Source organism: Anguilla anguilla, chromosome 13 (assembly GCF_013347855.1).
Source record: "Anguilla anguilla isolate fAngAng1 chromosome 13, fAngAng1.pri, whole genome shotgun sequence".
Lineage (NCBI taxonomy): Eukaryota > Metazoa > Chordata > Actinopteri > Anguilliformes > Anguillidae > Anguilla > Anguilla anguilla.
In genome coordinates, this window is record NC_049213.1 from 4,021,374 (window position 1) to 4,033,873 (window position 12,500).

General features: G+C 48.6%; 1 protein-coding gene across 3 annotated transcripts in view; it reads left to right on the forward strand.

Annotated features, from left to right (window-relative positions):
- The window catches only part of kif5ab (kinesin family member 5A, b), a 48,481-nt gene that overhangs the window by 31,362 nt on the left and 4,619 nt on the right, over positions 1-12,500 (forward strand). For all 3 annotated transcript variants that reach the window (XM_035386764.1, XM_035386762.1, XM_035386763.1), the window contains 12 exons: positions 1,821-1,889; positions 2,322-2,528; positions 2,895-3,041; positions 3,580-3,768; positions 5,479-5,596; positions 6,487-6,551; positions 6,779-6,888; positions 7,985-8,086; positions 9,298-9,358; positions 9,736-9,807; positions 10,071-10,175; positions 12,093-12,309. In XM_035386764.1, the coding sequence (XP_035242655.1) occupies positions 1,821-1,889; positions 2,322-2,528; positions 2,895-3,041; positions 3,580-3,768; positions 5,479-5,596; positions 6,487-6,551; positions 6,779-6,888; positions 7,985-8,086; positions 9,298-9,358; positions 9,736-9,807; positions 10,071-10,175; positions 12,093-12,309 (1,462 nt within the window). The remainder of the gene's footprint in view (positions 1-1,820; positions 1,890-2,321; positions 2,529-2,894; positions 3,042-3,579; positions 3,769-5,478; positions 5,597-6,486; positions 6,552-6,778; positions 6,889-7,984; positions 8,087-9,297; positions 9,359-9,735; positions 9,808-10,070; positions 10,176-12,092; positions 12,310-12,500) is intronic.

Sequence of the window (12,500 nt, forward strand, 5' to 3'; positions counted from 1 at the left end):
TATACACACTATACACACTCACACACTACACACACTCACACATACTCACACACTGTACAAGCAGCTGGACAACAAGGTGAGACTCCCTCACACACAGGACACCGTATACACAGTATACACACTCACACACTATACACACTCACACACTGTACAAGCAGCTGGACGACAAGGTGAGACTCTCCCACACACAGGACACCGTATACCCACTATACGCACTATACACACTCACACACTGTACATACTCACACACTGTACACACTCACACACTGTACACACTCACACACTGTACACAGTATACCCACTATACACACTCACACACTGTACACAGTATACCCACTATATACACTATACACACTCACACACACTCACACACTGTACACAGTATACACACTATATACACTATACACACTATACACGCTCACACACTATACACACGCACACACAGTATACACACTCACACACTGTACACAGTATACCAACTATATACACTATACACACTCACACACATTCACACACTGTACACAGTATACCCACTATATACACTATACACACTCACACACATTCACACACTGTACACAGTATACCACTATATACACTATACACACTCACACACAGTATATACACACTCACACACTGTACACAGTATACCCACTATATACACTATACACACTCACACACACTCACACACTGTACACAGTATACCCACTATATACACTATACACACTCACACACACTCACACACTGTACACAGTATACACACTGTACACACTCACACACTATACACACTCACACGCTCACACACTGTACACACTCACACACTATACACACTCACACTGTACACAGTATACACACTATATACACTATACACACTATACACACTCACACACACTATATAAACACTCACACACAGTGCAAAATATACACACTATACACACTCACACACACTATACACATTATATGCACTGTACACACTATACTCACTCACACATTGTGAACACTATACACACTCGCATACTGTACAGACACCCACACTATACACACACATACACACTATACACACACCTGCACTAAACACACACACACTATACACACCATACACACTCACACACACACACACACACACACACTATACACTATACACTATACACACTGTGGACATAATACTCACTATGTATACTCTCTATACACACTCTCATACACACACTATACACACACACTCACACACACTATACACAATACACACACACACACACACCTGCACTAAACACACACACACTATACACACCATACACACTCACACACACTATACTCAATACACACACACACCCGCACTATACACACACACACACTATACACACTATACACACCATACACACTCTCACACACACACACACACGCACACTATACACTATACACACTGTGGACATAATACTCACTATGCATACTCTCTATACACACTCTCATACACACACTATACACACACACTCACACACACTATACACAATACACACACACACACACCTGCACTAAACACACACACACTATACACACCATACACACTCACACACACTATACTCAATACACACACACACACACTATACACAATACACACACACACACACACACACATGATACACAATACACACACACACTGTACACACTGTGGACATAATACTCACTATACATACTCACTATACACACTCTCATACACACACACACTCACTCACTCACACTCACACACACACATATTACTTTTCTATTGTTGTGCATGCATGAACATTTTTCTGATTCCTTATGTGTGTGTGTGTGTATGTGTGTAGGATGATGAGATTAACCAGCAGAGCCAGCTTGTTGAGAAGCTGAAGGAGCAGATGCTGGACCAAGATGAGGTAAAGACGCGTCCAAAGTTATGTCTCTGTTCGTTCATCCGTCCGTCCGTCCATCTGTCCGTCTGTCTGTGCTTGTCTTGCTGTTTTCAGTTTGTATCTGCCAGTCTTAGTGTCCATATTTCTGTCTGCCTCTCTGTCTGAGCCCGTCTCTGCATCCTTATCTCAGTATAAACGCTCCCTTACATTAATAATGAAGCTTTACCTCAAGCTCCTGGAGGCCTGCCATACCTACAGAAAACCAGTTGTGTGCAGTCTGACCAATCAGAGCCTTAAATTGAGCACTTAAGCTCTGAAGCACGCTAAAAGCCTGCAGACTCATGCAGTGAAGTGCACTGAGCCTGCAGTGTCTCTCCCATGCAGTGAAATGCACTAAGCATGCAGTGTGTGTCCCATGCAGTGAAATGCACTGAACTTGCTGCGTGTGTCCCCCAGCTCCTGGCCTCCACCCGTGGGGACAGTGAGAAGGTGCAGACGGAGCTGGGCCGGCTGCAGATGGAGAGCGACTGCGCCAAGGCGGAGGTGAAGGAGGTGCTGCAGGCCCTGGAGGAGCTGGCCGTCAACTACGACCAGAAGAGCCAGGAGGTGGAGGACAAGAGTCTGCAGAACAAGCTGCTGGCCGAGGAGCTGGCCCAGAAAATGGTCTGTTTAACTGCCCCACCTCCCTCCATCTGTCTGTTTAACTGCCCCACCTCCCTCCATCTGTCTAACTGCCCTATCTCCCTCCATCTGTCTGTTTACTGCCCCACCTCCCTCATCTGTCTGTTCTACTGCCCCATCTCCCTCCATCTGTCTGTTTACTGCCCCATCTCCCTCCATCTGTCTGTTTAACTGCCACATCTCCCTCTATCTGTCTGTTTTACTGCCCCATCTCTCTCCATCTTCCTTGTTTACACAGCCCTATAATTCCCAGCTCTTGATGCATCTTGAACGTTGTGTGTCCGAGGCACACTGGATGAAAAGCATGTTTCAGGTGGCCTAATGAACCCCCCCCCCCCCCCCTCGCAGTCCCACCTGATGGCGATCGAGTCGGAGCTGTCCCGCATCCAGGAAGTGAGCGGGCACCAGAGGAAGCGCATCGCCGAGGTGCTCAACGGCCTGATGCGCGACCTCAGCGAGTTCAGCGCCATCGTGGGGAACGGCGAGATCAAGCTGGTGAGCCGCCGCGCCGCGAGGGCTGCACGGGAGCCGGGCACACGCTGGCCTCAAATACGTCGCATGCGTCACATGCATCAAATGCATCACATGCCTGAAATGTGTCAAATACTTCAAATCCATCGAATGCATCAAATGTCTCAAATGCATGTGTGCATTCCACATGCCTACATCAGCCAGTGCGAGTAACTGTCTCAAGAAAAGAAATATATTCACAAATCTTCAGTTTTCTCTCATTGGTCCACATTCTGTTTGGTTTATCAGAAACAAGTATTAATATTGCCAAAGTGTACCCATGTTGATATTGTACCCGGGTACCAGGAAAGCACTGAAGGGAACAAAACGCTCACTCTCTCTCTCCTCTCTCTCTCTCCCTCCCTCTCTTTCTCTCTCTGTCTCCTCTCTCCCTCTCTCTCTCCTCTCTCCCTCACTCCCTCTCTCTCTCTCCCTCCCTCTCTTTCTCTCTCTGTCTCCTTCTCTCTTTGTCTCTCTCCTCTCTCCCTCACTCCCTCCCTCTCTCTCCCCTCTCCCTGTGCAGCCGGTGGAGATCAGCGGGGCGATCGAGGAGGAGTTCACCGTGGCGCGTCTCTACATCAGTAAGATAAAGTCGGAGGTGAAGTCCATGGTGAAGCGCTGCAGGCAGCTGGAGAGCCTGCAGCTGGAGTGCCATCGCAAGATGGAGGAGACCGGCCGAGAGCTGTCCTCCTGCCACCTGCTCATCTCACAGGTGTGTGTGCGCGTGTGTGTGAGAGAGAGAGAGAGTGTGTGTGTGTGTGCGCGCGCGTGTGAGAGAGAGAGAGAGTGTGTGTGTGTGTAAGAGTGTGTGTGTGAGAGAGTGTGTGTGTTCGTGTGCGTGTGTGTGTGTGTGAGAGAGAGAGTGTGTCTGTGTGTGTGTGTGTGAGTGTGCGTGTGTGAGAGAGTGTGTGTGTGTTCGTGTGCATGTGTGTGTGTGTGTGAGAGAGAGAGACAGTGTGTGTGTGTGAACTTGTAATACTATCTTTGCGGGGACCAAATGGCCCTACAAGTGTAGGAAGATGAGGAAAATTAGACAATGTGGGGACCTTTTGCTGGTCCCCACAAGGTCAAGAGGCTGTTTTAGGGTTAGGCCTTAGGGTTAGGGTTACAATTAGGTTAAGGTTAGGGTTAAGGTTAGGCATGTAGTGGTTGGGGTTAAGCTGGCAGTGTACTCAGTAAGAAAAAAGAACTTCAGGATTGAGAACCACCGGCGAACATGTCCACAAACACCGTTGTCGGTATACTCAGTGAGAACACCGCACTGTTTGATGTCACTCCTCGCCGCTGGGGGGCGCAGAATACTTTCGAGGCAGCTATTAACTGGGGCTGGAATCTCGCCCAGACCTCCGTCTCGCGGCTACGCCATGGATGTATAAAGAGAAGGGCTACGCGAGATCACAACACAAAACAAAAAGTTGAAAGTGTTTAAAGTGGCTTTAGTTCATCTAGCTATGCAAAAGAAGAAAAAAAGGAGAAGGAGATGGTATGTTCGCCCTCTAAATCAGAGTAGGACGGAGAATGGAGAGTTTTGTCTGTACATTCGGCAAATGTGGAGTTTAGACGAGGGGGTCCACTTCTCTTATTTCCAAATGTGTGCTAGGCATTTTGATGACTTGCTGAAATGAGTAGCACTATTCATCAACCATGCGGGAACTCACAGAAATCCCATCTCTAAGAGAGATTGGCGTTGACTCTCCGTACATTAGCATGTGAAGTCTGCCCTCTGAACTCTCAACCGTGACGTAACCAACTATGTGATATTTGGACCAATAGCTGAGAGGGAGAGGTCGGAGAACAAGAAAGAACTTTTCGAAAAGTTCTCCCTGGAGGCCGTCACACACTGCACCGTACGAACACACAACACAGCGTCTTTTTGTTTGTCAGTTGTTCTGATTGCTTCGTTTTGCTCAAAACGTTCTACTTCGTACGAAGTATAATGCCTACTTTAGGGTAAGGGTTAGGGTTAGAGGTTACGGAATTAATGTAGTCAATGCGAAGTCCTCACAAGTATAGCAACACATTTTTTACGTGTTTGTGTGTGTGTGTGAGAGAGTGTGCTTGTTCTGAAGGGTGTTTGTGTGTTTGTGTGTGTGTGTGTTCTGAAGTGCGTGTGTGTGTGTGTGTGTGAGTGTTCTGAAGTGTGTGTGTGTTTGTGTGTGTGTGTGTTCTGAAGTGTGTGTGTGTGTGTGTGTTCATGTGTGTGTTCTAAAGTGTGTTTGTGTGTGTGTGTGTGTTCTGAAGTGTGTGTGTGTGTGTGTGTGTGTGTGTTCTAAAGTGTGTTTGTGTGTGTGTGTGTGTTCTGAAGTGTGTGTGTGTGTGTGTGTGTGTGTGTTCTAAAGTGTGTTTGTGTGTGTGTGTGTGTTCATGTGTGTGTGTGTGTGTGCTCATGTGTGTGTTCTAAAGTGTGTTTGTGTGTTTGCAGCATGAGGCGAAGATTCGCTCGCTGACGGAGTACATGCAGAATGTGGAGCTGAAGAAGAGGCAGCTGGAGGATAACTATGATTCTCTGAGTGAGGAGCTCGCCAAACTGCAGGCCCAAGGTAGCGCACGCTACACTAAACAACAACTCTGCACAACCTGACACAGCACTACTCAACACTACACAACTCTACACAACCTGACACAGCACTACTACTCTACACAACCTGACACAGCAGTACTACTCTACACAACCTAACACAGCACTACTACTCTGCACAACCTGACACAGCACTACTACTCCACAACCTGACACAGCACTACTCAACACTACACAACTCTGCACAACCTGACACAGCACTACTACTCTACACAACCTGACACAGCACTACTACTCTACACAACCTGACACAGCACTACTACTCTACACAACCTGACACAGCAGTACTCAACACTACACAACTCTGCACAACTTGACACAGCACTACTCAACACTACACAACTCTACACAACCTGACACAGCACTACTACTCTACACAACCTGACACAGCACTACTCAACACTACACAACTCTACACAACCTGACACAGAACTACTACTCTACACAACCTGACACAGCACTACTCAACACTACACAACTCTGCACAACCTAACAGCACTACTCAACACTACACAAGACTATACAACTATACACTACCCAACTCTACACAACACTACACAACCTAACACAACACTACTCAGCACTACACAAGACTACATAACTATATGCTACACTACTCTGCACAACATTACTCAACTCTATACAACACTACACGGCTCTTCACAACTCTACACAACCTAACAGCACTACACAACATTATGTAAGTCTACACAACTATACACTACACACCTCTGCACAGAAAGGTCAGATTTAGCCAGTTTATTGAAGAACAATGTGAAGCACTGACATGAATCATTTAGGCTCTTATTTCCAGTAATAGTGTTATCTGAGCGATGCTTGTGGGTGTTTCAGAAACCGTGCAGGAGGTGTCCAAGAAGGAGAGGCAGAAGGACATCGAGGAATCAGGCGATGTCAAGGTAACCATGGATACTGTCCAGAAAGGTTATTTACAAAGGTTCCAATTTGGAATGGGACTGATCTCTCACTTTCCCTCCCCCCCTCTCTCTCCCTCTCTCTCTCTCTCTCTCTCTCTCCCTCTCTCTCTCTGTCTCTCCCCCTTCCTCTCCCCCCTCTCTCTCTCTCCCCCTCTCTCTCCCTCTCTCTCTCCCCCTCTCTCCCTCTCTCTCTCCCCCCCCCCTCTCAGAGGGCCCTGGAGCAGCAGATGGAGTCTCACCGCGAGTCCCACCACAAGCAGCTGGGCCGCCTGCGTGATGAGATCAACCAGAAGCAGAAGATCATCGATGACCTCACTGAGTCAGTGTCTCCTCCCACCTCACACAAAACCACACCCCTCCTCCCTCCCTCCTCCGTCCCACCTTCCTCCCTCCTCCATCCCTCCTTCCTCCCTCTCTCCTTCCTCCCTCCTCTCTCCCTCCTTCCTCCCTCTCTTGTCCCTCCCTCCCTCTCTCCTTCCTCCCTCCATTCCAGTTTCATTTTCCTCTTCCATCTTCAGTGCATTTTTCACCACCTTGTTCACTCATACATTTTGAATTGCAGCTCGTACATTAAGATGGTGAGAGAAGAACTTGGACATAACTTACAGAAAATACAATAATAAAAAGCAATTTCTTTGTATTTTAATGATTTTAACCCCTTGTTTTACTTCCGATTTTGAAATGATAAATTATATCTGTAGGCCTGCCCTCTAGTGGTGCAGTTTGGGAGAAAGTAGACTGGCCCGCTGTTGGTGTAGTTTGGGAGAGTGTAGACTGGTCCCTGTTGAGGCAGTTTGGGAGAGTGTAGACTGGCCCGCTGTTGTTGTAGTTTGGGAGAGTGTAGACTGGTCCCTGTTGGTGTAGTTTGGGAGAGTGTAGACTGGTCCCTGTTGGTGTAGTTTGGGAGAGTGTAGACTGGTCCCTCTTGAGGCAGTTTGGGAGAGTGTAGACTGGTCCCTGTTGGTGCAGTTTGGGAGAGTGTAGACTGGTCCCTGTTGGTGTAGTTTGGGAGAGTGTAGACTGGTCCCTGTTGGTGCAGTTTGGGAGAGTGTAGACTGGTCCCTGTTGAGGCAGTTTGGGAGAGTGTAGACTGGTCCCCGTTGATGCAGTTTGGGAGAGTGTAGACTGGTCCCTGTTGGTGCAGTTTGGGAGAGTGTAGGCTGACCCTTGTGGTGCAGTTTGAGTGTAGACTGGTAGCATGTAGCTCTTAGCCCTGCAGGGTAATGGCTTCTGTCCTGCCCTGGTATAATACTCCAGCAGACCCCTGATCATTTTCAACGATGCATATTAATCACCTGGACATACAATCACACAACTGACAGTACTCTATCTCTTTCTCTCACTCTCTCTCTCTGTCTCTCTCTCTCCCCCCCCTTTCTCTCTCACCCCCCCTCCTCTTTCTCTCTCTCTCTCAGTCGGAATCAGAAGTTGCAGTTGGAGCTGGAGCAGCTGCGCTCTGACTTTGAGCGGCTGAAGAGCCAGGAGCACCGCAAGAGCGCACAGCTGGAGGAGCTGACGTGAGTGTGTGCTGAACACTGCCCCTGAACACTGCACCGCACTGAACACTACATCACACTGAACACTGCCCCTGAAAACTGCACCATGCTGAACACCACATCACACTGAACACTGCCCCTGAAAACTGCACCATGCTGAACACCACATCACACTGAACACTGCTCCTGAACAACACATCACACTGAACACTTCCCCTGAACACATCACACTGAAAACTGCACCACACAGAACACCACATCATACTGAATTGTACAAAATGAGTATTGTACCTTATTGGACCTGTAAAAGCATCTGCCAAATAAATGTAATGCAATGTAATGAAAACTGCCTCTGCACCTTATTGAACACTGCCCCTGAACACTGCACGTGAACACTGCCCCTGAATGCCATGACTCAATAAACACTGCCACTGAACACCCTGACTCACTGAACACTGCCACGGAACATACACCACCACATCACACTGAGCTCTACATCCTCTAAACACTACATGCCATTCAGCATTGCGTCCTGTTGAACACCCTATCACAATGAGCACTGCAGTGAACTGGGTGCACTGTGCATGTAATGAAGCAGTGCGTCATGGGTAATAGTGAGAGAAGTGCTCTGTGCTTGTAATGAAGCAGTGGACCATGGGTAATAATAAGTGCTCTGTGTATGTAATGAAGCAGTGCAGTATAGGTAACAGTGAGATTAGTGCTCTGTGTATGTAATGAAGTAGTGCACCATGGGTAATAGTGAGATTAGTGCTCTGTGCATGTAAAAAATCAGTGCAGTATGGGTAACAGTGAGATCAGTGCTCTGTGTATGTAATGAAGCAGTGCAGTATGGGTAACAGTGAGATCAGTGCTCTGTGTATGTAATGAAGCAGTGCAGTATGGGTAACAGTGAGATTAGTGCTCTGTGTATGTAATGAAGCCATGCACCATGGGTAATAGTGAGATTAGTGCTCTGTGTATGTAATGAAGCAGTGCAGTATGGGTAATAATGAGATTAGTGCTGTGTGTATGTAATGAAGCCGTGCACCATGGGTAATAGTGAGATTAGTGCTGTGTATGTAATGAAGCAATGCAGTATGGGTAATAGTGAGATTAGTGCTGTGTGTATGTAATGAAGCAGTGCAGTATGTGTAATAGTGAGATTCTTGCTGTGTGTATGTAATGAAGCAATTCAGATGCTGAGCTTTTCTCCTGATCTCTCTCTGTATCAGATTTCTCCATGAGCGTCACGAGCAGTCCAAGCAGGATCTTAAAGGGCTGGAGGAGACCGTGGTGAGTTTGTTTATTGGAAGGCCAGACACAGAACTTGTTATGCTAGTACAGAAATTTGTTTTGCCTTTATCACATAAAAGTTCAGTACAGCTTCAGACAACACAACACGATTAGTGAGACAAAACAGTGAAAATAAAGATTGGCAAACAAACTAGTGCACCACAGAAATGTATCCATAAACTACAATCAAAATGGTGGTGCTTCTTGAGGTGCTTCTGAAATACAGTACCTGAATGCAAATACGTATCTCAAACACGTGTGTATGAAAACTGTCTATCCCTAAGGAACAGAGCATCACTAGTAAATAAATAAGACGAAAATATAATGAATAAAATGAATGAGTTAAGAAATAAATAACGCTGTTCTTCGTCTCTCAGGCCCGGGAACTCCAGACCCTCCACAACCTGCGCAAGCTTTTTGTTCAAGACCTTACAACTCGAGTCAAAAGAGTGAGTGTGGGAGGGGTTTCTCAGCGTGGCTTCTGATTGGCTGATTTAGGATTTGTGTGGCTCCGCCTCCTCCCCCAGCAGAGTCAGTGTTGATCTCAGCCCTGCCCCCTTTCTCTCTCCGTTCAGTTCAGTTGAATTCAGAAGAATAAATCTGCTCTATATGTAATACGTACGTATATGCATATATAATGCAGAAGTATACATGCACTCATACTTTCTTGTCTCTCTCTCTCCCTCGCTCTCTCTCTCTCTGTCTCTCTCAGAGTTCAGAGATGGAGCCTGATGATAGTGGGGGGTATACCACACAAAAACAGAAGATTTCCTTTCTTGAGAACAACCTGGACCAGCTTACAAAAGTTCACAAACAGGTGAGAGCCAGGTGTGGGTGAAGCCATGGGATTGGATGGTGGATTGTGCTGACCTCTAATTGGCTCATACAGCCCAGTTAATACTGTTGGTTCTGAGAGTATATTTCCGCTTTTATATATCAAATTCTTATTCCTTTTTGTTGAGAGTCGTTATTTCACACACAAATATCAAGGAGGACAGACATAAGCAAACGATGGCTGCCATAAACAAACGATCGCTCAACTGAGCACACAGATTTCAGTGTTGTCCCTGTTTTGCATTGTGTTCTATGCAGCTGCATGTGTTTTAATGAATGAGGTTTCATTGGCTGCGAGTCCTGTCTGAATGCAGTTTGATTGGCTGGTAGTCCTGTCTGAATGCAGGAGTTTCTGTGAGTGAACATGGCAGGAGTTTCTGTGAGTGACCGTGGCAGGAGTTTCTCTGCCGTTCACTCACAGAAACATGAGGAGGTCTTTCTGGAGGACAGAGCTTTACTGTGCTCACATCCAGCAGTACTGTATGTCTGTGTGTGTGTGTGTGTGTGTGTGTGTGTGTGTGGGGATGCATAACGTCCTCTCTCCTCATGCACCGGTACACTGCAGAGATGGGCACAGACACTGACCCCCTGTTCTGTGACTTTCTCTCATTTTCCTGCTTGTGTAAGCATTTTAGCACCCTGTTTGTCCAGCACCCATCACCTCCCCCTGCTCTCCCTCCCCCTGCCCACCTTCTCTCTCTCTCTCTCCCCCCCTTGCCCTCCCCCCTCTCTCCCCCTGCCCTTCCTCTCTCTCCTACCCCCTACCCTCCTTCTCTTCCTCTCTCTCCTCCTACCCTCTCTCCCCCTCTTTCTCTCTCTCTCTCCTCCTGCCCTCCCCCTCTCTCTCTCTCTCCCCCTCTCTCTCAGTGCACGGTGGTACACCAGCATGCTCTCTCTCCTCCTGCCCTCTCTCCCTCCCCCTGCCCTCCCCCCCTCTCTCTCTCTCCTCTCTCTCTCTCCCCCTTTCTCTCAGTGCACGGTGGTACTCCAGCATGCTCTCGTTCGCCCTGCCCTTCCTCTCTCTCCTACCCCCTGCCCTCCCCCTCTCTCTCTCTCTCTCTCCCCCTCTCTCTCAGTGCACGGTGGTACTCCAGCATGCTCTCGTTCGCCCTGCCCTTCCTCTCTCTCCTACCCCCTGCCCTCCTTCTCTTCCTCTCTCTCCTCCTACCCTCTCTCTCTCTCTCTCTCTCTCCCTCTCTCTCAGTGCACGGTGGTACACCAGCATGCTCTCTCTCCTCCTGCCCTCTCTCCCTCCCCCTGCCCTCCCCCTCTCTCTCTCTCTCTCTCCCCCTCTCTCTCAGTGCACGGTGGTACTCCAGCATGCTCTCGTTCGCCCTGCCCTTCCTCTCTCTCCTACCCCCTGCCCTCCCCCTCTCTCTCTCTCTCTCTCCCCCTCTCTCTCAGTGCACGGTGGTACTCCAGCATGCTCTCGTTCGCCCTGCCCTTCCTCTCTCTCCTACCCCCTGCCCTCCTTCTCTTCCTCTCTCTCCTCCTACCCTCTCCCTCTCTCTCTCTCTCTCCCTCTCTCTTAGTACACGGTGGTACTCCAGCATGCTCTCGTTCGCCCGTCCGCTAGCAGCGCTCAGCGGCTTTGACCCTCTCAGAGGGGGGGTTTGGGTGTTAATGAGCGTGACATTTCAGACTCTCCTCCGTCCTCTCCAGATTTCAAACTCACCTCCTTCCTCTCCTCATTTCAAACTCTCCTCATTCCTCTCCTCATTTCAAACTCTCCTCTTTCCTCTCCTCATTTCAAACTCTCCTCTTTCCTCTCCACATTTCAAACTCACCTCCTTCCTCTCCTCATTTCACCTGGCTCCGAGCAGAGAGCCATAAGGCTGGCAGGGGAGGCCACGCCCCCAGTGACCCCTGTCTGTCTCTGCCTCGTTGTCGCCCCCTGCAGCTGGTACGTGACAATGCAGATCTGCGTTGTGAGCTTCCTAAACTGGAGAAACGTCTTCGGTCTACGGCTGAGAGGGTTAAGGCCCTGGAGGGCGCACTGAAGGAGGCCAAGGAGGGCGCCATGAAGGACCGGCGGCGCTACCAGCAGGAGGTGGAGCGCATCAAGGACGTCATGCGGTCCAAGAACCCGCTGCGGCGCCCCCACGCTGCGCAGATCGGTACTGCGCCCTCTTCGCCGAAACGGTCTCCCCTCTCTCCAGAGCAGCGCTGCCCAACCCTGCTCCCTCAAATCTGCCATCCTGTAGGGTTTCACTAAATGACAAACTCATACCGCATTCAACAGCTAGAGATCGTGTCGAGCTGCTAATTAGCAGAGTCAGGTGTGCCATATTAGGGTTGTAATGAAGAC